At 37.6% G+C, this 20446-nt stretch overlaps 1 protein-coding gene across 2 annotated transcripts in view; it reads left to right on the plus strand.

Annotated features, from left to right (window-relative positions):
* The window catches only part of FBXL5 (F-box and leucine rich repeat protein 5), a 34167-nt gene that overhangs the window by 10278 nt on the left and 3443 nt on the right, over positions 1-20446 (plus strand). Inside the window, exons 3-10 of one of the 2 annotated variants that reach the window (XM_090267056.1) lie at positions 1684-1779; positions 3541-3727; positions 5537-5719; positions 7743-7868; positions 10459-10607; positions 11204-11286; positions 11600-12325; positions 17196-17344. In XM_090267056.1, the coding sequence (XP_090123182.1) occupies positions 1684-1779; positions 3541-3727; positions 5537-5719; positions 7743-7868; positions 10459-10607; positions 11204-11286; positions 11600-12325; positions 17196-17344 (1699 nt within the window). The remainder of the gene's footprint in view (positions 1-1683; positions 1780-3540; positions 3728-5536; positions 5720-7742; positions 7869-10458; positions 10608-11203; positions 11287-11599; positions 12326-17195; positions 17345-20446) is intronic. The other variant, XM_090267057.1, reaches the window with a different exon arrangement.

The following is a 20446-nucleotide window of genomic DNA, read 5'->3' on the forward strand; positions in this document are numbered from 1 at the left end:
TCTGTGGAAGAGCATGACGTAGCTGCCTGTTGGGGAGGTGGGGGGTGGGCCGGTAGCCTAGGGTGCTGGCTGGCGGTGAGGGGAGGGTCATTTTTTATTGAATACTCTTTTATTCTCGTTGAATTTTATACAGGGTGGGGCAAAAGGAGGTTCATAGTTGTGAGTACAGGAACCAGTTTATTCTTGTATTATTATTTATTAATTATTGTATTATTTTCTGTGTGAACAACTGTCAGCCTCCTTTTGCCCCCTACGGTATATTAAGATTCTATATTACCAATTCTATAAAATGATTAGGTCTGAACTAAAGTAGTGACTAGTGGAGTGGAGATAGAGGGGAAGAGACTGACTTGAGAATTTTTTAGGATAAATAGAATTGACAGGCTGTATTGCTTGCATAGAAAGGGAGCAGGAAAGGAGAAAGAGAAAGGGGGTAGAAGACAGTTGGGGAAAAGAAGATCCCTTATGGACAGGTTGGGTTTGCGCTGCTTGTGCAGTCCCGGTGGGCATGTATTAGCGAATAGGAGGCGTAAAAGATCAGAAGGATAATTTGGTTTGGAAAAGCAAATTTGGTAACCTTGGCATGTGGTAGGAAATGGACGCCCTTGGTATGCCTGTGGATAATGTGGGCGCTTCTAAGAGAAGAGGACATTGGCTAGAATATGAGGAAGCCGCTGAATAAATTAGTTGCAAAAGATTAGAGAGGACTCTGCAGGGATAAAATATTCCCACATTTTAAAAGTTCATTATATTCTAAATTTTCCAAATATTTTAAGTCTCGAGGGCTGATACAGAAATGATGGATAAGTTATAGGGAGATTCGATTTGAATTCATATGAGGAAGAACTTTTTAGCAGCTGTCTGGACTTAGAATGGTTTACTTCAAGATGGCAGTGAACTCTTTGCCTTTAGAAGTTGATACTTTGTCTTTAGAAATGTATATGGTCTTCTGCAGGCTAACGCAACAGGTCTTCTGAATTGCTTAGTGGGAGATAAACTAGATGACTCTGAAGCGACGATTTTCAGCCTTTTTCATCTCACGGCACACATAACCTAATTACTAAAACTCTGCAGCACACCAAAAAATATATTTTTTGTTTATCTGACAAAAAATTAGGTATAATTTTGATTCATTTACACTGGATAGCTATTGTTGTTTTAGCCGTAGTCATTTTTTATTTTGACAGTCTGAGGGAAAAGTGAAGTGGTCAGTGCCCCAGGCTAAATAGTCAGGGTTTCACATTTTAAACATTCTTTCTTGCAGCTCACCAGTGGGCCTCTTGCACGCCAGGTCAGAATCACTGCCCTGAAGTAATTCTGTAATGATAGAGTCCACTAGGCTCCTAGGGCCTTCTTGGGGATATTAAGAAAACTGACACACAGACATTTTATAAATATATACATTAGAAATCATTAGGGGTTTTGAGCAAACACTTGGTTTTTTTTAGACTTTTTACAGCATTTTAAAAAAGAAGTATGAGATCCCATTACTAAAGGAACTCATAGTTAAGGTGTCCTTAAGACATCCTTTATACTAAGAAGAGTACAGAGACCACTTTGCTATTTGTCTTTTGTTTCTTTTTTTTAAGGTTTTATGTTACATTTTAAACTCACTTCTTAGAATCAGGTACAATGTGAGTTAATGAAGCAGAACTTCTTAGAATACTTTTCCTTTGTTTTTAGAATGAATATGAGCAGTTAAATTATGAGAAACAGCTGAAAGAAAGATTGGAGGCTTTTACAAGAGATTTTCTGCCTCACATGAAAGAGGAAGAGGAGGTAAGCATCATTTTTCCTCCTTGTGATTTTGATTTATAAAATTTAAAACTACGCTATTTGGGGTACGCTTTCTGAGCACACCTGTGCCTTTCCGCTGCCCCTCCCCTCCCCGCCCCCAGGCACATTACCTTTGCTTTTCTCAGCCCTAAGCCAGGGGCCCTTCTCCTGCCTCTGTGACCTCTTTGCTGAGCCCAGCCGGCTCACTTCTGCTACCTCTGTGACTTCCCACATAAACTTTCTCTTATAATTTGAAATAAATTTAAAAAATATTATTTTGCCTTTGATTCTTCAAAATAACACATAGGAAAATAAGCCTCCAGTTCATTTTAGAAAATGAAGAAAAACCCAAGGTAAAAAATGCAATAATTTTTTTTTTTTTTACCTCAGGTTGTTGCTTTTCATTGAATGAATGATTTAATTCACTTATTCAGTATTTTCTTATTATGCAGATAGCACTATACTGAATGTTTATAACTTTTTATGCCACCCTAATGCATTTTCAGAACTTTAGAGGATTCTTTAAACTTCTCTATTTTCATATGTTTAAATAATTTTTAATATTTTTATTTTAGAAGTGGATTTTAGTAATTAAATGATGGTGTTAAACTTATCAGTCTTATGCCTAGTGCACGTGTATGAGGATATCACTGAACGGATGGACAGAATATTTTCTTTCTTAAAGGGGGATGGGTGTGCTCTTCTCTGAGTACACCCACGCTCACCTTTCCTCAGGTGTGTACCTCGCTTCTTCCATCTAAAGCTCCGAGGGTCCCAATGAGACCTGCACCCAGGGAAGCAGCGGCCATCGGCAGCTCACCACGGGCTCAGCCCCGATCTTGTCTCCTGGTGGCCTTCCTTTGGCTGACTGATCCCAAGCTTTCATAAACTTACTCTCACTTTTAAAAAAAAAGAAAGAGAAAGTGGAATGAATATCAGTGTAAGGAATAGAGAAAATGTTTTATAAAGAACTGGATTCTTGTTAAGCTGTGAATGAGCTGTTAGAGTTATTCTCAACTATAGCTTTACCTTATAATCAGATTGGTATTTAAAAAAAAAAGAAACACTTCTAAGCCCTTTCCAGACCAGCTCAGCCAGGTGGGAGTTATTGGTATGGGTATATTTTAAAGGCTCCCCACATTATTGTTATAAGCAACCAGCATCGGAACCACCTATCAGAGCAGGGTTTCCTCACTTGTAATGTGCATCAGAATTATCTGTGGAACCATTTTTAAAAAAACTTCACCTCTAAAGATTCTAAGTATAAATAAGCAGGTGGGACTAAGCATCTGTTTTGAAGGAGAAATTTCCTATGTAATACCGAATAGTTGACAGTCTCAGGAGAGGTCTGACTTGTGGCTCTGGTCGGCTGGTTCCATCCCTACGGGACTTGGAGGCCCTGTTTGGGTGGAGGCCGTTCACTGCGGGCGCAGAAGGCAGTTAACTGACCCAACTGTCTCACCGCCAGAGGATGGTTAAGAGGGTTTGACAAGCTCTGTGTAGGAAGACCCTGTGGTTCTGGTGCTTTGAAATTATTTAGGGGTTGACTTAGCCAGAGAATTCTCAGAGAGAATGATCTTTTTCGGTGATTTTCTTCTCTATAGTATTTGGATACATTAACTTTGTGTGGTAGCAACCAAAAATTTTCTCTCTTTGAAATAGCTGGTCATAGTACTACGCTGTAGCCATCAGTAATTTAAAAGGGGTGGAGTAAAAAGAAAACGAATGAAGCATCTTTCCTCATGACCGTTCTGTCTCATTCAGGTTTTTCAGCCCATGTTAATGGAATATTTTACCTACGAAGAGCTGAAGGATATTAAAAAGAAAGTGATCGCACAACATTGCTCTCAAAAGGACACTGCGGAACTCCTTAGAGGTCTGAGCCTGTGGAACCAAGCTGAGGAGCGACAAAAATTTTTTAAATATTCGGTGGATGAAAAGTCAGATAAAGGTGAGATTCATATGTTTAGAAAGTGAATAATTTATTAGTTTCAAGGCCATTTGTGTTTTTGTTGATATGAACTCTAGATTCTGTTTGAGGAATAATTTAAGCCATTTATTTTCAAGTATAAATTTAATTGAAGACAGTAGTTTCTTAGACTTTAGTGTTGTCTGATAACTTAACGCTCATACACTTGGCCACATGAAGTGTAGTATTTCTTAAAGGAATTTCTGTACACATAGAATAATAATATTTGGCCTATCAGAATTATCGTAAACCCCATGTATAGAGAGCACTTCCGCAGTCGCATTCATCCTTTTGAGTTCCATTGGCCACAGTGGCTGCTTTTTTCTTTCCTGGTTTTTTTGCATCAGTTTCTCAGATTATTTATGCTTACAGTTTTATCTCTGTCCTTTCCCACGTGTCATTCTGTCAGCGGACAGCCAGCGGTACACGGGGACGGGGCATGAGAGACATGGTTTTCCTTTGCACAGTTGCTTTGAGAAAACAAATGAGAAATGCAAGTGAAATATGCTTACTTCTTTTCTTAGACTACTTCCTCATGTTTATTATTTGTCTTTGATAGCTTTGCCTTTCAGAACATCATTAAAAAAATTGGCATTCTTAGGTTAGTAAAAATTCCTTTGGTTCTTCTACATGGGCAATAACAATGGCAGTGCTGTTAAAATAGCTTAAAATTTTTGAAATTAGTTCTTTTCTCTTCTTTTTATTTGACAATGTAGGTGAGGTGCATGTTGAAACAAAAACATTCTTGTAGGTTAAGCTGTAATTAAACCCATAAAGCGTGTGGGCTTCACTATGAAATTCAGCTTGTGCCGTAGACACCAAGCCAAGACCTGCTGTGTCTGGTGTAATTGTAGTGTGAGCTGGGATTTAAAAGCATCACACTTACTACGTTTAATTTTCCCATTCCTTCAAAGGAAACTGTAGCTGCATTATTTTTCAAATATTTGCATTCGGAAAAGGTTAGGTTCGAGTAATTTGATCATAGCATTTCTATATTTTGTGAAGATAAATCAGACATACAAAGTCCTCAGATTCTTCATAGTATTTTACCAATTAGTCTTTTATATATTCTTTATTGCTTACCTCATTTGCATTTTTCTAGAAAATTGCTACTGAAATAATACATTATAGGAAATCAGATATCCATGGACTACTTTCTACAGTAGTTGATGAAAGAAGATTCCTGCTAACGTGTGCCAGCATTAGAAATATTTACATTATATTGTTTCAACGGGCTGATAAGTAACGTATGTATGAGCAGCTTAGGGTACCTATAGGTTAAAGAATTCAGATTTCACAGGCCTCTTAAATGAAATGTGAAAAGAGGGCACACTGGGAAGGTACTGACAGGAGTCATAACGCGTGAATGGATAACGCGGTGAGATTGGTGTCTGTCCTTAAAAATGCCTGGGGGATCTCATCATCTGGCCGACTCCACGCTTGTTGGTTTAAAGCTGTATAACCTGTTGGGTTCCTTTTCAAATGATGCTTATGCTACAGAGTGAGTACTGTTTTTCCTGTGACGCCTTGGTAAGAGGAAGTCGAATCTGTGTTTATTGGAGCTCCCACTGGTGAAGTACGATTTGGGCCATGATGGTTTAACCCTGCAGATTCTTAACAAGTTTACCAGCCCCATGTTACCTCTGATCCACCTTATTTCCTTTCCCCGTCTTGCTAGCAGGAAGGAGTGGACTTCAGGCACTGGGTTTTCTTTCTAGAAATGTAATTGTAATTTCTTAACTGCATTTGCCCCTAGAGCCTTTAATGCTGAAGTTTTCCTTTTTCTTTCAGAAGCAGAAGTGTCAGACCGATCCACAGGGATAGCGCATCTTCCTCCTGAGGTAATGCTGGCGATTTTCAGTTACCTGAACCCTCAGGAGTTATGCCGGTGCAGTCAAGTCAGCAGCAAGTGGGCCCAGCTGGCGAAGACCGGGTCGCTCTGGAAACATCTGTACCCTGTTCACTGGGCCAGAGGTAGGTGAATGGGACGTTCAGTTTGTGTTAGAAACATGTCATTTGGTATTTTTTGTTTTTGGTTGGTTTTTTTAGATGAATCCTCACAGACATTAATAGGCAGGGCCAGGAAAGGGAAACTGACAGGCTGACTAAAAAGTAGATTTCATGGTTAGAGTGTGTTCTTTATATGCATTTTTGAGAAGCTAGCAAAGCTGAATGAAGTATTTATGGGTGAATTATGTGATGTGTGCAGTTTCCTTTAAAATAATCAGGAAAAAAATAGTTGGAGAGGGAATGCCAAATAATTGCCAATATGTTGATCCTTTTTGAAGGTAGGTGCTAAGTACATGGGTATTCATTATGCTACTTTTTAAGTGCTATTTCTTCCTACTTTTGACTGTATTTGGGACTTTCCATAACCAAAAGTTAGAAGTAAAATTAATAGGATGTCAGGACAGTGTTAAATAATAAGATTATTTAAGTATTTAAAAGATATAGAAGAAAGTAATTATATAAAATATGAAGATGAAGTGCCATTAAGGCTCCTTTTTAGTGGCACAAAATAACTGAATTTGTTTTTGACTTTAGCATACTTTATTTTATTTTTTGGTGATTAGCAATCCCTCATTCAGTAAATCAAAATTTTCTGGTAATTTTATGTGGTAAATTACTTTTTTACAGGTGAACAATTAAAGAAAATTTTCTTTTCATTAGCATATAATGCAGTCACAGGAAAAATTGCATATATATATTTTTTGTCACTGAATTAAAATAATTTCTTCTAGGTGAGTATATCCTCAAAATTCACATTAAGTTATTCTAAGTTTTCTATTATCTGTCACCTTGACATGGAAATATGTGTTTCTCACATAATTATGAATCTGATTTTTAAAGTTTTACTTTTTACATTAATGTGTAGCACTTTCAGATATTTAACATTTTTTTAGTGAAGCCATTTGGAGTAGTGGATAGATTTAAATGAACCAAATGATTAGAATTGTTATTTTTATGTGGAATAATTTTTTTCTTTTAGTAGTAGCATATGAAAGTCAAACAAGACAAATATGGATATTTCAGATCCTTTTTTGGTTAAACTTTTTGATTATGAATAATTAGGTATTAATACATAATGTAGGTACTTTTTAATATAAAAATCAAATGTTAAAATGCTGTGATAGACTTCTGTGAAGTTAAGTGGATCTTAATAAGTTTCTTTTTCTGTTTCAATATACTTTAAAAGTTCCAATGAAAATGGTTTTTATTTATCTAAAGTATTTGTTTCCAGTGGCTCTCACTCAGAATTGATTTTACACCCGTCCAGGGGACATTCTGAAATGTCTGTGGAGACGTTTTTGTTTGCCGCGTCTGAGAGAGTACCTACCAGTCCTCAGCAGGTAGAGGCCAGGGTTGCCGCTAACACCCTGCCGTGCATAGGGCAGGCCCCCACACCCCAGAACCCCCCAGCCCGGAGTAGCAGTGGTGTCGAGGCTGAGGAACCTTAGTTTAGATGTGATGTCGGGAGTTCAGTCAGTTAATTCAGCATTGTCTCTCATTTCACAAATCCTATATAGTTGCAGTATATTCTTCAGGATCTTTTAAGTTTGTGGTTTAGCAGCCTTACCTTAACCTTTCAATCTGACTTCTGTTTCTACCTACTTCTGAATGGCCGACTAATTCACTGTTCAGCAGAAAGTCTGGCTTCCTTTTGTTTATGAGCTGTCATTGCGATGGGAATACTGTCCAAGCCAGTGTGAAGCCACTGTAGGGGACAGAGTTTGATTGTATTCAGTGATTTCTAAAATTGCCAGGAAGATTACTGAAAATTATTTTCCATCATTCTTATTAGTATCTCTGAAATTGAATTCTTTGCTTATTTAAGTGTAATTTTTTAACCATAATTGAATATTTCTAACAATAGCTAATCATTGCTTAGGGCTCAACTATTTTGTGTGTGCAGAGATTTTTATTATAAATAGGTTATTTTTTTGTGATGGTAGCTAGTGTAATCTTATTTTGTTCCTCTTGTTTATTTGTTGAATAGGTGACTGGTATAATGGCCCTGCAACTGAACTTGATACTGAACCTGATGAGGAATGGGTGAGAAACAGAAGAGATGAAAGTCGTGCTTTTCAGGAATGGGACGAAGATGCCGATATAGATGAATCTGGTAAGCTATGTCTGGAAATAAAGTTATTATATGGTGCTTTAATAATATTACATTAAACAAGAAATACGTAGGTGCTTAGATTTATTATGCTGTGTTTTCTAAATACTACTTTTTAAAATTTGAAGGAATAATCAGCAAATTTAAAATGTATTTTTTTCCATATGTTTTTATATTTAAATACTTAATCAGATGACATCTGTTTTTCTTACTGAAATATTGTACATTCGTTATAGTGCTTTGCAGTTTACGATGTGCTTTTTTAAAATATGCTCATTTGATCAGTTCCATAGTATTTATTGAGTCATCTTTGGCCCAGAGGCAAGAGCCTGAAGCTGTTGACTCTGTTTATTCATTTGGGAAAAGTCATACCGCTTGCCTCAGGTGCCAGAAACGAGAAGTAATCTGTTAGCACTGTGGAAGAATTCATGGCTGAGTAAGATTTATCTCTACCCTTAAGGTACTCATGGGTGAGAGTTTAGAATAAGCGATTCTTAATTTAAAGTGCATAATGAAAAATGCATTTTTATAGAGGTACAGAAAGGAAAGGAGGAGAATATAAAGTTTGTCTTAGATATTAACCAGATGATAATTACTAAAAGATGATGAAGTAGTGAAAAAAATTAAAAGATAAGATATTCTTCTACTTGGTAAAACTGAACCTGTAGGAAATTTTTATTTATAAGTTACCCACCTAAATCGTAAACTGGTCTGGCAAAAGAACTAAACATGTGGAAAGTAAAAGTTATAAATGTAAAAACGATTCTTTCAGCATCCAGTTTATTTTTATGAAACGAAGGTGCCACGTTCTGGTACAATTTTGAACACTGAGAAGGAGCTGCATAAGGAAGAAAGAGGTCTCTTCCAGTTAGAGTCCGTGTTGGGCTTACCCTGTCGCAGGCACATTCCGAGCGTGGGGTTCGTGGTGAGCAAAGCGGGGTGGAGCTCTCCGGCCTTGTTTAGCTTGAAGTTTGGAGAGGGTAACAAAGGCAGGCAGCATACACACTGCGTTAGATACTGTCCAGTGCTGGGGAGGAAAATAAAGCAGGCCAGGAGTGCCGGGAAGGAAAGAGGATGCGATTTTAAAGACATCCAGGATTGTGCGGGCCTCCTTCGTGCAGTCCTGCCATCAGTCCGTGAGCTTACTTTTTGTGTTGTTCATGGGCTGTCTTGAAGTAACTATTAAAATAATTTGCATAGATTAAAATAAAAAGTCTTAGGGAAGACTTGATTTACCCATGTTAGAAAATTAACTCATAATGTTGTGTTTTAAAGGCTTTGCCAAACTGTTTGCCTCAACCCCTGAAGATAGCCAGAGTGAAGGCTATTGTTTTCTTTTGTATTGAAAGGAAAAAGTTAAGGCCGCGAGGTGAAGGCCTTTCTAAGGTAATCTGTCTGTCCAGATGAGTGGATCTGAGACGGAGCTTCAGATCTGCTGTCTTCGTTGGCGCTTTTTCATCTTAGTTTCATGGCGAAGTTCTTCATAGGATGTTTAATTATTTTTTAAAGATTTCATAGCAAACAATACACACATAGATGGGAGGGGCACAGAAAGAAAAATCCCTTGGGAAAAAAGTTATAGTAGAATAAATAGGGCTAACTAAAAGACATTTTTATCCCTATATTTTATACATATATATATATATATATATATATATCTGGCTAAAGGAGGAATTTAGGATAATATTTGTAAACATGGAATATTAGTTACAAATTCAAAATTGTTCTTTCTACTTATATTCCTTTTGTCAGCTACATTATTATTATTATTATTATTTTAAATAAGACTTCCTTACCTTACTCACTTAAACTGTTTTATATTTAAGTTAGGTTTTCAGGTAAGCATAAGAACAATAGGGCCCTGCAAAGGGTGATAAAATTATTACTTCATTCTTCTTAGTGTACTGTGTTTTTTTCTTATATCAAATTGAAGTTTGTAGTTTTTGTTGTGTTTGTTACATTAGTGCATCCTGTTGTAAACATCTACGCTCTACAGAAATTATTAAGCAAAAAGCAAAAGCCTTGTTCATTTTTAACTTAAAAAACCCTAATGTACTTCCCTTTGCTTGATTCATTATGACCAGGCTGACTCAGTGGTCTCACATCTCTTCCAGCACCATGTCCCTTTTATTTAGGCAAGATATTGAAGGATGCTTTTATTATGGTTCAGTTTTCTTTTGATGTTCTGTGTTCTCTTGAAGAACTAATATTCTTCAAGTATTCAAAGTTCTAAAACTATTTTTAGTGCTGGAAACTAGAGTTACTTTTTCTTTTCCTCTGCAGCCTACCTTGTTATGAAAATCGCCTTCAACCTCGAAGTAGATGAACAAAACCTTCCCTTTATTCTCACTGTAAACCTTTTTTTTTTCTTCTTTTGCTTCTTTTTTCTTTTTTATTTTTTTTTTAGCTTAAGCCAGACCTGTTAAATAATAAATCCTGGAGAGTGAGACCTTATCCATTTAACTTGCTTTGTATATATAAGGGAGTTTAAGGACAGCGAAAAGTATTTCATATTTAATGATTTGGTGGTTCCTTGCATAGACCCATTCTAATCAGTGTATCAAGTTCTTAGACTTTTGAATTCATTTTACAGAAGAGTCTGCAGAGGAATCGATTGCTATCAGCATTGCACAAATGGAAAAACGTTTACTCCACGGCTTAATTCATAATGTTCTGCCATATGTTGGTACTTCTGTAAAGACTCTAGTATTAGCATACAGCTCTGCAGTTTCCAGCAAAATGGTATGTATCAGCTGGCACCAGCGTGGGTAGTAACGAAAACTAGCAATGATCTACATTTGGTTTGCTTATTCCTGAGTTTAATTAAGGAAAAAAAAAGACTTTACCCATGAGAGTTCCTTCCCATGGGTGGGCATACACTGCTGACTTTCATATTCTTTCATTCCAGTTCTCAGAGTAATCTTCGTACATAGATATAATTGTCTATACATTATAGAAAAGGATACAAAGACCAGGAGAGGTTGAACAGCTCATTCAGTTTTAAAGATGTTAAGGGATGAGGTCCTGTTCTATGTGATTCTTTATAATATGTGAGGCATACTAAGATGGGCAGATGAGATTAAATCTGTTTTATAAAAATGTATCTTGTGCTGTCCTGCATCAAAAAATCCGTTAGGTATTCCTTAAAAATGTAAATTTCCTGGGTCTAGTGTTATAATTACTAAGACAGATTTTCTGGGGTTTGAGCCCAGAATATATATTGGCAATGCAGATTAGAAGCGATTTTTACACCCCTGGATTCTGTCTGTCACTAAAAGTTATCTGTCTCTTGTCTAGTTAAAAGTCTAGATCTTCACAGTGACTTTTTTCCCCTTTAGGTTAGGCAGATTTTAGAACTTTGTCCTAATCTGGAGCATCTGGATCTTACCCAAACTGACATTTCAGATTCTGCATTTGACAGGTTAGTTCTGTTTGCATATTTAAATATGATTTCTGACTACGCATCCATAGAATTGTTCTGTAGTTCCTCATGTGTGTACAGCCTTTCCTCTCCTGCTTACTTTTCAGTAAAATAAACTAAGTCTTCTCCTTTCCTATAATTTTTTGTATCTCTAGCATATAAAATAGTACCTGACAATGTTTATTCAGTAAATGTTTGGTCACATTAGATTTAAAGTCTGTCTTGTATTTTTCATCTGCTTACATATAGCCAAATAAACACTTTTGAAGAATTTAACAATGTCCACTAATCCTGTTGTTACCTCTAATTATAGTTGGTCGTGGCTTGGGTGCTGCCAGAGTCTTCGGCATCTTGATCTGTCTGGATGTGAAAAAATCACAGATGTGGCTCTAGAGAAGATTTCTAGAGCTCTTGGAATTCTGACATCTCATCAGAGTGGCCTTTTGAAAACTTCTCCCAGCAAAATTACTTCGACTGCATGGGAAAATGAGGACATTCCCATGCAGTCCACCAAGCGGTATGCTTCTTTGCAGGACTTGACTAGCAAGAGCATTGGAGAAGAACTAGATAATGAACACCTCTGGACTAAGCCTGTTTCTTCTGAGAATTTCCCTTCTCCTTATGTGTGGATGTTAGATGCTGAAGATCTGGCCGATATTGAAGACGCTGTAGAGTGGAGACACAGAAATGTTGAAAGTCTGTGTGTAGTGGAAACAGCGTCCAACCTGAGTTGTTCCTCCTCTGGTTGTTACAGCAAGGACATTGTCGGACTAAGGACTAGCGTCTGCTGGCAGCAGCACTGCGCTTCTCCGGCCATTGCGTACTGCGGTCACGCGTTCTGTTGTACAGGGACAGCTCTGAGAACTATGTCGGCGCTCCCGGAGCCTTCTGCGTTCTGTAGAAAAGCATCAAGGACTCGACTGCTTAGGGAAAGAGACTTAATCTTCTCTGGGAGTGAGAAATCGGATCAAGAGACTGGACGTGTACTTCTCTTTCTCAGTCTGTCTGGGTGTTACCAGGTCACAGACCACGGTCTCAGGTGAGTGATCAGTTGCAGAGTGTTAGGAAGTGGGCATGTTCTCATTCTCAAATGGAATATAAAATTTTGAATCTAAGCGTTATGCCTTTTAAACTGATTTACTTAACCTAAAGAGTTAACCAAGATCTGTCCTACTTTAAAGTGTTGGAACAATATAACTTCGGCATACTTTGTGATATGTGGGAGAACGTAAATTTAGAAGTTTAATAAACACTTAGCAAACGCCTACAACACATTTCCTGTGGTGCCTCAGTGGATATAAACCTGAACGAGAAGTTTTACCCTCAAGGACTTGTAATGGAAGAAGAAAACACGCACACCTTATTCTGCTGCTGGCTCCTATTTGTGTACGTGCTTTAAGAGATTTTGTGGGGAGTCGATGATCAGAAAATTTAGTGAAGAGATGACACTGAGCTGAATCTTGAAGAAGATGAAGGGTTTTTGTCGACGACTGTGGGAGAAGAGACAATGCCAAGGGGTGGGGGTCACTGGAGCGCACAGGAAAGTGCTCCTGTCCCTGCTGCGAGGTTACCTTGTGTGGTTGTTCTCGGCATTAATAATGTGCACTCATTGCTTGATTTTCTTTGATGGGAGCCTTTGGAAATTGATGACGTGTTTTCTGTTTTCCCTTCTAATAGACTTGAATTTTCCTCATTCTCTTTAATAATGGGGGTGTCAGGCATGTTAAACAGTGAGAATTCACCCAGCATAGAGGCTAATAGTCTCTTTTTTCTTTTAAGTATGATCTTTAGGATATTAAGTTGAATTTAGTGGGGAATGTTTAGAGAAGACTCGGTATCCGGGTTTGTTGTACTGAAAGATAAGTATTGGGGAACAGTGGGAGGTAAGGCTATGGCAGAGTTTCAGTTCAGGGCAAAATTCATCTTGGATGGGAGAAACACAGGATCTATCTTAGGTGGTATTATTTGGACTGGTAGCTAACCAAAAAAGCCTGCAGTTTGAGTGCAAATGGTCTCTTTTAACCAAGTATGTCAAGGGAACCTATTTCTTACTCATTTAGATATTTACTGAGCACCTACTATATGACTCGCTCCGCTTCAACTACTAGGGAGCCAGACAAATTTCCTGCTTTCCTAGCACTTACGATCTATTGGTAGAAATAGATAATAAATATAATATCAAACCAAATGTTCTGAAGAAAAGTAGGGTTACAGGCTAGAAAATACTAAGCACGTTCCTTTGTAGTTGATAGGAAAGGCCTTGAAAGGAAGCATTTTATGAGTAGAAATTGGAATGAAGTTAGAGGGAATTTTGTGTGCGTTTTCTGTGGAAAGAAACTAAGGAAATAGAAAATACAAGTTTAATATTCAGAAACAACTTTTTTGCATTTATATGTTGGTTTAAAAAGTATTTCAATTAACCAATTATAACACTAAGTACAACTGGTGTCGACAGGTTAGAGAGAAGTGCAGTTCCCGTGGGCACTCAGCGCAGCTGACGGGAGCAGGCGCTGGTTGGGAGCGCTCAGTGTGGCCTGCGTTCTGCCTCATGTGCGCTCAGAGCGGAATAGGACGCGTTTTGGCAAGTTTGTTAAATGGGGCGTGTTAAGGGTGTCGTACAGGGTCGGTTGGAGATCAGAGTTTCAAACTAAATCGAAGCCGTAAGGAACAGATAGTGTGGTGTGTGGGCAGTGCTAATGTAACGTTCTAAGCTTTTCATAGGAACGAAATAACATAAACCTTGGCTGTCGTTCAGTGAAAATAGCGTCTTCCCGTAGATGACCGACCTTTTCTGGCCGCCTTGCATCGCCGTTGCTGTTTCGGTAGAAACTGCTCTCTCTCTCCTTGAGCCCAAGGCAGCTGCTCTTTAATTTTTTGCAGCAACATATATAGTTGGGTCTTAATTTTTTTTTTCTTTCTTTTGATAATCTAGTTGAACATTCTCTGTTATTTAATTGATCTTTGTAAGCCCTTTACCTTTAATGGAATAATTGCTGTGGTTAAATTTATGCCCACCATCTTACTGTGTGTTCTTCTCTTGTTCCGTCTCTTCTTTATTCTTGTTTTATCGCTTCCTGACTTCTTTTGAATGTAGTACTTTTTAGTATCTGTTTTGTCTCTATTTGCTAGTACCTCATTTATTTAGTGTTTGCTTTAGGGTTTATATGCGTCTTTTAAAAATCATGGTAAAATATGACTATCACAAAGGTTACCATTTTAACCATTTCTAAGTGTACAGTTGAGTGGCATTAAGTACAGTCACAGTGTTGTAGGACTTCCACCACTATTTCCACAACTTTTTTATCACTTAAAGCAGAAACTCTATATCAAGCAATAACCCCTTATTCTCCCCCCAGCCTCTGGTAACTTCGGTTTTGCTTTCTCTCTATGTTCTTTGCATTGCACATCACAGATACATCATGTAAGTAGAAACACATAATACTTGTCGTCGTGTCTGGTTTGTTTCACTTAACGTCAGTGTATTCAGGGTTCATCTATGCGGTAGCGTGTCTTAGTATTAGAACTTCAGTCCTTTTCATAGCTGAAAAATATTACCATGTTTTGTTCATCATGGATGGACACTTGGTTAGTTTCTGCCTTTTAGCTGCTGTGAATAATGCTTGCTGTGAACATTGGCATGCAGGTATTTGAGTCCTTGTTTTTATTTCTTTAATCTTTTTAGCAATGTGTTGTAGTTTTCAGTGTTTAAGTCTTTTGCCTTCTTGGTTAAACTCATTCTTAAGTATTTAAATCTTTTTGATACTATTGTAAATAGAATTTTTAAAAATAATTTTCTTTTCAGATTGCTTATTGCTAGTACATAGAAATGTTTGCAAGTTGATTTTGTATCCTGCTACTTTACTGAATTTATTTGTAATCTCTAATGTTCTTGTGAATTCTTTAGTGTTTTTTCTACATATAAGATCTTGTCATATGCAGATAATTTCATTTATCCCTTTCCAACCTTGATGCTATTGATTGATTGATTTTTCTAGTCTAACTGCTCTGGCTAGAACTTCCAGTACTATTTAAATGGAAGCATCCTTAGTGAGCGTCTTTATCTTGTTCTTAATCTTAGGGGAATAGCTTTTAGTCTTTCACCATTGAGGATGTTAAATGTGGGTTTTTCATATATGGCCTTTATCATGTTGAGGAAGTTCTTTGCTGTCAATTTACTGAGTGCTTTTATCATGAAAAGGTGTCTGATTTTGTTAAATACTTTTTCTGCATCAGTTGAGATCATTATGTGTTTCTCCCTACCGTTATTCTAGTAACCTGGTGTATTACGGTGTATTAAGTTGATTGAGTTTCATGTATTGAACCACACTTGCATTCCCGGGATAAAACCCATTTGGTCATGGTGTGTAATCCTTTTAATACGCTCCTGGATTCAGTTTCCTAGTATTTGTTGAGGATTTTTGCATCTGTATTTATAAGGGATTTGGCCTGTAGTTTCTTTTTCTTGTACCTTTGTCTAGCTTTTGTATCAGGGTAATACTGGCCTTAAAGAATGAGTATGAAGTCTTCTTCCTCTAGTGTTTTGGAAGAGTTGAGAAAGATTTTAAAAATTATTTTAATTTTTCAATTACAGTTGGCATTTTATATTAGTTTCAGGTATACAACGTAGCGATTAGACATTTATTACAAAGTGATCAAAGTGATTACCCCAATAAAATTAGTACCCATCCGACACTATAAGATTATTATTAATTCTTTAAATGTTTAGTAGTATTCACCAATGAAGCCATCTTATTTTGGCTTCTTAGTTGGGAGGTTTTCAATTACTAATTAAATCTCCTTACTTGTTACATAGGTCTGTTTTAATTTTATTTATTTTTTAGTCAGTTTGGTGTCTTTAGAGAATTTGTCCATTTCCTGCAGGTTATGTAGTTTGTTACATACAGTTATTTATGGTACCATTTTATAATCCTTCCTATTTCTGTAAAATAGGTAGTAATGTCCCAACTCTCATTTTTGACTTCGGTAATTTGAGCCTTCTTTTTTTTCTTAGGCAGTGTAGCAAAGTGTTTGTCAGTGTTGTTGGCCTTTTCAAAGACCAAATAAAGACTACAACAATTAATAAATAATAATAGGAGAATAAACTGTTTTGCATACTCACAACTGTACACCTACTTTGGCTTCCCTGTTGACCTAATAAGGGATAGTTCTCTCCGTTATTGAAAGTGGGGTATTGACGTCTCCAACTATTTTTGTAGAACTGTTTCCCTTCAATTCTGTCAATTTTTGTTTCATATGTATTTGGGGCTCTGTTGTTAGGTGTGTGTACGTTTATAATTGTTCTGTCCTCTTGGTGGAGTGAACCTTTTTTCAGTGTGTAATATCCTTCTTTGTCTCATGTAACCTTTTTAAAAATTTTCAGTGTCTGTTGCTTGACAGTGGTGTAGCTGCACTGACTCTCTTTTGGGTACTTGTCGTGTGGAATATGTTTTCTCATGCTTTTCCTTTTAACCACTTTTTGTCTTTGCACACAGAGTGAGGTCCGTGACAGATAGTGTATAGATGCGTCGTGGGTTTTAATCCAGTCTGCTGATCTCTGCCTTTTAATATGAATGTTTGATTTACATTTAAAGTTATAGCTAATGTACCATTTGATTCTCTTTTTCCCCCCCTTTTCTGTATTTTTAAGTTATTTTCTTAGTTATTATCTTGAGGATACAGTTAACAGAACTTAAAAAAACCCTAGTTTGTCAACCAACTTAATTTTAATTATATACAAACACTGTTCTTACACAGTTAAATGTATCATTGCCTACAGATTAGGTTATTATACTTTATGGAAACTGTTGCATTTTCTTACTACCAAATTTAAAGGTCTATTCATGGCCCCTTAGAACAGATAAGATTTCAGAGATCTATATGTTCTAATTGCTGAACTGCCTCTCTTGCAGGGCTTTGACTCTGGGCGGAGGGCTGCCGTACTTGGAGCACCTCAACCTCTCCGGCTGTCTCACGGTCACGGGCGCGGGCCTGCAGGATTTGGTTTCAGCCTGTCCTTCTCTAAATGATGAATACTTTTACTACTGTGACAACATTAACGGTAATGCCTCTCAACAGTGAGATAATTTTGAAGGAATTGACTTTTAAAATTTTTAACAATTCAGAGTATTAGGGTTTCTATTTAGTTTTCTAGATTTCCAAGTATTTTCAGATTTAGCCCTTTATATTTAATAAAACTTAAAAATCACATTTTTTATATTAATTAGATTCCCTAAAAATAACTTTTTAATGGATATTTCAAATATTCATTCTGCCAGGTTTTCGAGATATGTAAATAGTTCAGTCATTCCAAAATGGCAAGTTATTGTAGAAATACTAAAAGTCTTATTAAGTTTTGGGAAATTCCTGTAGAATGCTATAGCACTCCTTAACAACGTAGATGTATTGCTGTGCTAGATATATTGATTTCTTAGGCAGGATAGACTCAGGTTTTAGTAGGACCTCGATAAAATGCAGCAGAAAAAAAGAGGGCTTGGGCGGTGTGAGCTCCTCTGGGGCCCCAGGTCTGGTGCCAGGAAGTCACGGAAGATTGGGGAGGGCGGTGAGCGCCTGAGGTGCTGTAGGCACGACTAAAAGTCTGACAGTGTTTGGAAGATCGATTCCTGAACCTACTTTTAACGGCCATCAGGTGAACATTTCTTGATTTTTGTTTTGCTTTGTTTTGATTTTTAGGCCTATCCCTGCCCTGCAGTGGGTCTGTTCTGTATGCTTTTGCAAAGTATATTCAGGGCCAATTTGAACATTTGATAATCACTGGTAGTGACTAAAATTCCCAGAAGCACAGAAAGCTGCTCTCAGTTATTAGTAAGCAAGTCAACTGTCTGTATTTATAACTGGAAAAAAAATTTAGATGGTTCAGATTCTACCACGCGCCTGTCTTTTTGCACTGTGTTCTGTTGCCTTTGAGCCTGACTCACCTTCAGGCGATGGGAAGATCATCTGAGTTTTTCTCAGGCAGAGCAGTGGACAGAGCCAGGAAGACTAGAGGGGTGGTCTCTTCTTCGATGGCATGCCAGTAGGCAGAGAAGTTAGCAAATGTGCTTTCTCAGAGATTAGCTTTTTCTTACAATATATATGAAGAGACAGGGGATAGCAGCTCTCTTGTTTCTGGAACCACATTGGTGATGCAGGAGATGAGCTTCGATGTCCTGAAATGGCAGCACTAAGTTGCAGCATTTCTTTGCTCTTTGTTCCCAGTAGCGTATAATCAAGGAGCGGTGAAGTGAATGTCTGAAATTTTAGTTGCAGCCTGCTAAGTGTGCAAAAAGCATGATGGCTCTAGTGCGGCATCTGCTCCTTGTGCGGATGCAGTGAGCTTGCGAAGGGGGCTTTGTTTTTCATGTACAGCTGTGTCATTGTAGGTGCAGTTTGTACTTCTAAGGCTTATCGGCCGTATAATGAGAAGTAATCAGTAAGCAACTGTTTTTATAAGAAAAACAGGTATGTCGCACTTGAATTTCCCCAAGTGATTTCAGCACAGGTTATGCTGTGGGAATAAATCTCACAACCTGATTCGTTTTATTTATTTTGGGGTATATAGATGTTATGGGGTGGAGGAGATTGATCTCAGTTCATTTTTGTGTTCTGCCTACTTGTTCTGCATGTGTAATTTCTTCACTTTTTGAAATAATTTACATAATGGGATAAAGTAAAATACTTAAAATATTTTGCACTTTGTTAGGATGTTAGAGTTTCTTTCATCTTAACTGGTTTTGAGTATATAGATTTTAAAGTGCTCCGAAGGAGCTGCTGCTACACTCCTTTTGTTGAATTTTAGGGCTTTTGATAAGTGAGAGGTAATTTTTAATAAATGAATTTTAATGAAGATACCTGACTTTGAAACATGTGAAAGGAGATTCACAGTGCTTATATAATCCAATGTTAAGGTCTCCTTTTACAGCTTCTTAAAGCATGATGTGGGGGAAGTGGGAGCCCTTTAAAGTTTGTAGGGTCACATGTTAATTTGTGTTCCAGAGTTCCAGCAGTCACTCTGATATAATCGTTTCCTCAAACAGGCACGGACGGGCTAGAAAGTGTTAGAATAAAGCTGCGTTGCTCCCCGTTGTGCAAGATGCCACTGCAGATCGCGCAGCTTGTGCAGTAGAGGGGTGACTGCTGAGGGGGGGGTGCTTTAATGATGATTATGCTTTGTACGTAGTCTTCGGAGAACAAGCAGCGTACTTAGGTGACAAATTATGTTTTAAGTATTTGAGAGTAACATTTAACTGAAAGTGTATTTTGTCAGAAAGTTTACATAGTTAACTACCAGGTCACTAACGAAAAGAAGTAAGTACTGATGAACATTATTCATTATCTAAATAGGAAGTGAGTGATAAGGTAACGCAGAGTGATTGTTTCCTGAGCACTAGCAGAGATTTTGCAGAAGATAACTTAGTAAGCCATACAGTATTTAAACAATATCTGCTGTGAGGTAGACACTGTACTAAACATTGACGTAATAAAATGCCATTTTTGATTTTTCTGAATGATTCCTGGTGCCATTTAAGTTTGTTATTTGATAAGATGTGATTTAAATATACAAGAAGGCTTCTCGGCCATAAAATGTCATTTAAGGAGTGTTAAATGGAATTGCATAGTGTTGGAGCTCATAAGTACATTTGAGCGATGATAGCAAATAGACTTTTTGTATTGATTTTCATTTCAGTATGTGTATGATTTATGAATTAAGATAGATGAGCTAATAGTTGCGGAGGTGACAGACTCAGATGATTTGCTCTCTTATGTTTCTAATTTAAGTTAAAGAGGAATGAAAGGTAAGTGAAGGTAAGTGCAGATGCACAGCGTGAGTAAGATGCTCGATCAAGGAAAAACATTCAATGATAAGAATTTGGGTCAATAACTACGCTGACATAACATGTCTTAGTCTTTTTTCCCCCAGTGCTGCACCCCTTTCTCTGTTGTCCATCTATTCCCTTTTCTGGGCGGCCCTTCTGTGCTGCGTAAAGGCCCTCCTGTTAACGTTGCTTGTCATTTCTAGGCTTTGGACATTGTTATTCTCCCATTTCCTACAGCCCGAGGCAAACCCAAGCAAGGACAGGGCTGTCTTCACGTCTGCCTTGCCCCAGGCCGTCAGCGGGCGCACAGGCTCTTCATGGGTGGTGTCGCTCTGACGGCCTGTTAG

The sequence above is a fragment of the Furipterus horrens genome, unplaced genomic scaffold (assembly GCF_987537825.1).
Source record: "Furipterus horrens unplaced genomic scaffold, mFurHor1.1.pri manual_scaffold_2, whole genome shotgun sequence".
Classification (NCBI taxonomy): Eukaryota; Metazoa; Chordata; class Mammalia; order Chiroptera; family Furipteridae; genus Furipterus; species Furipterus horrens.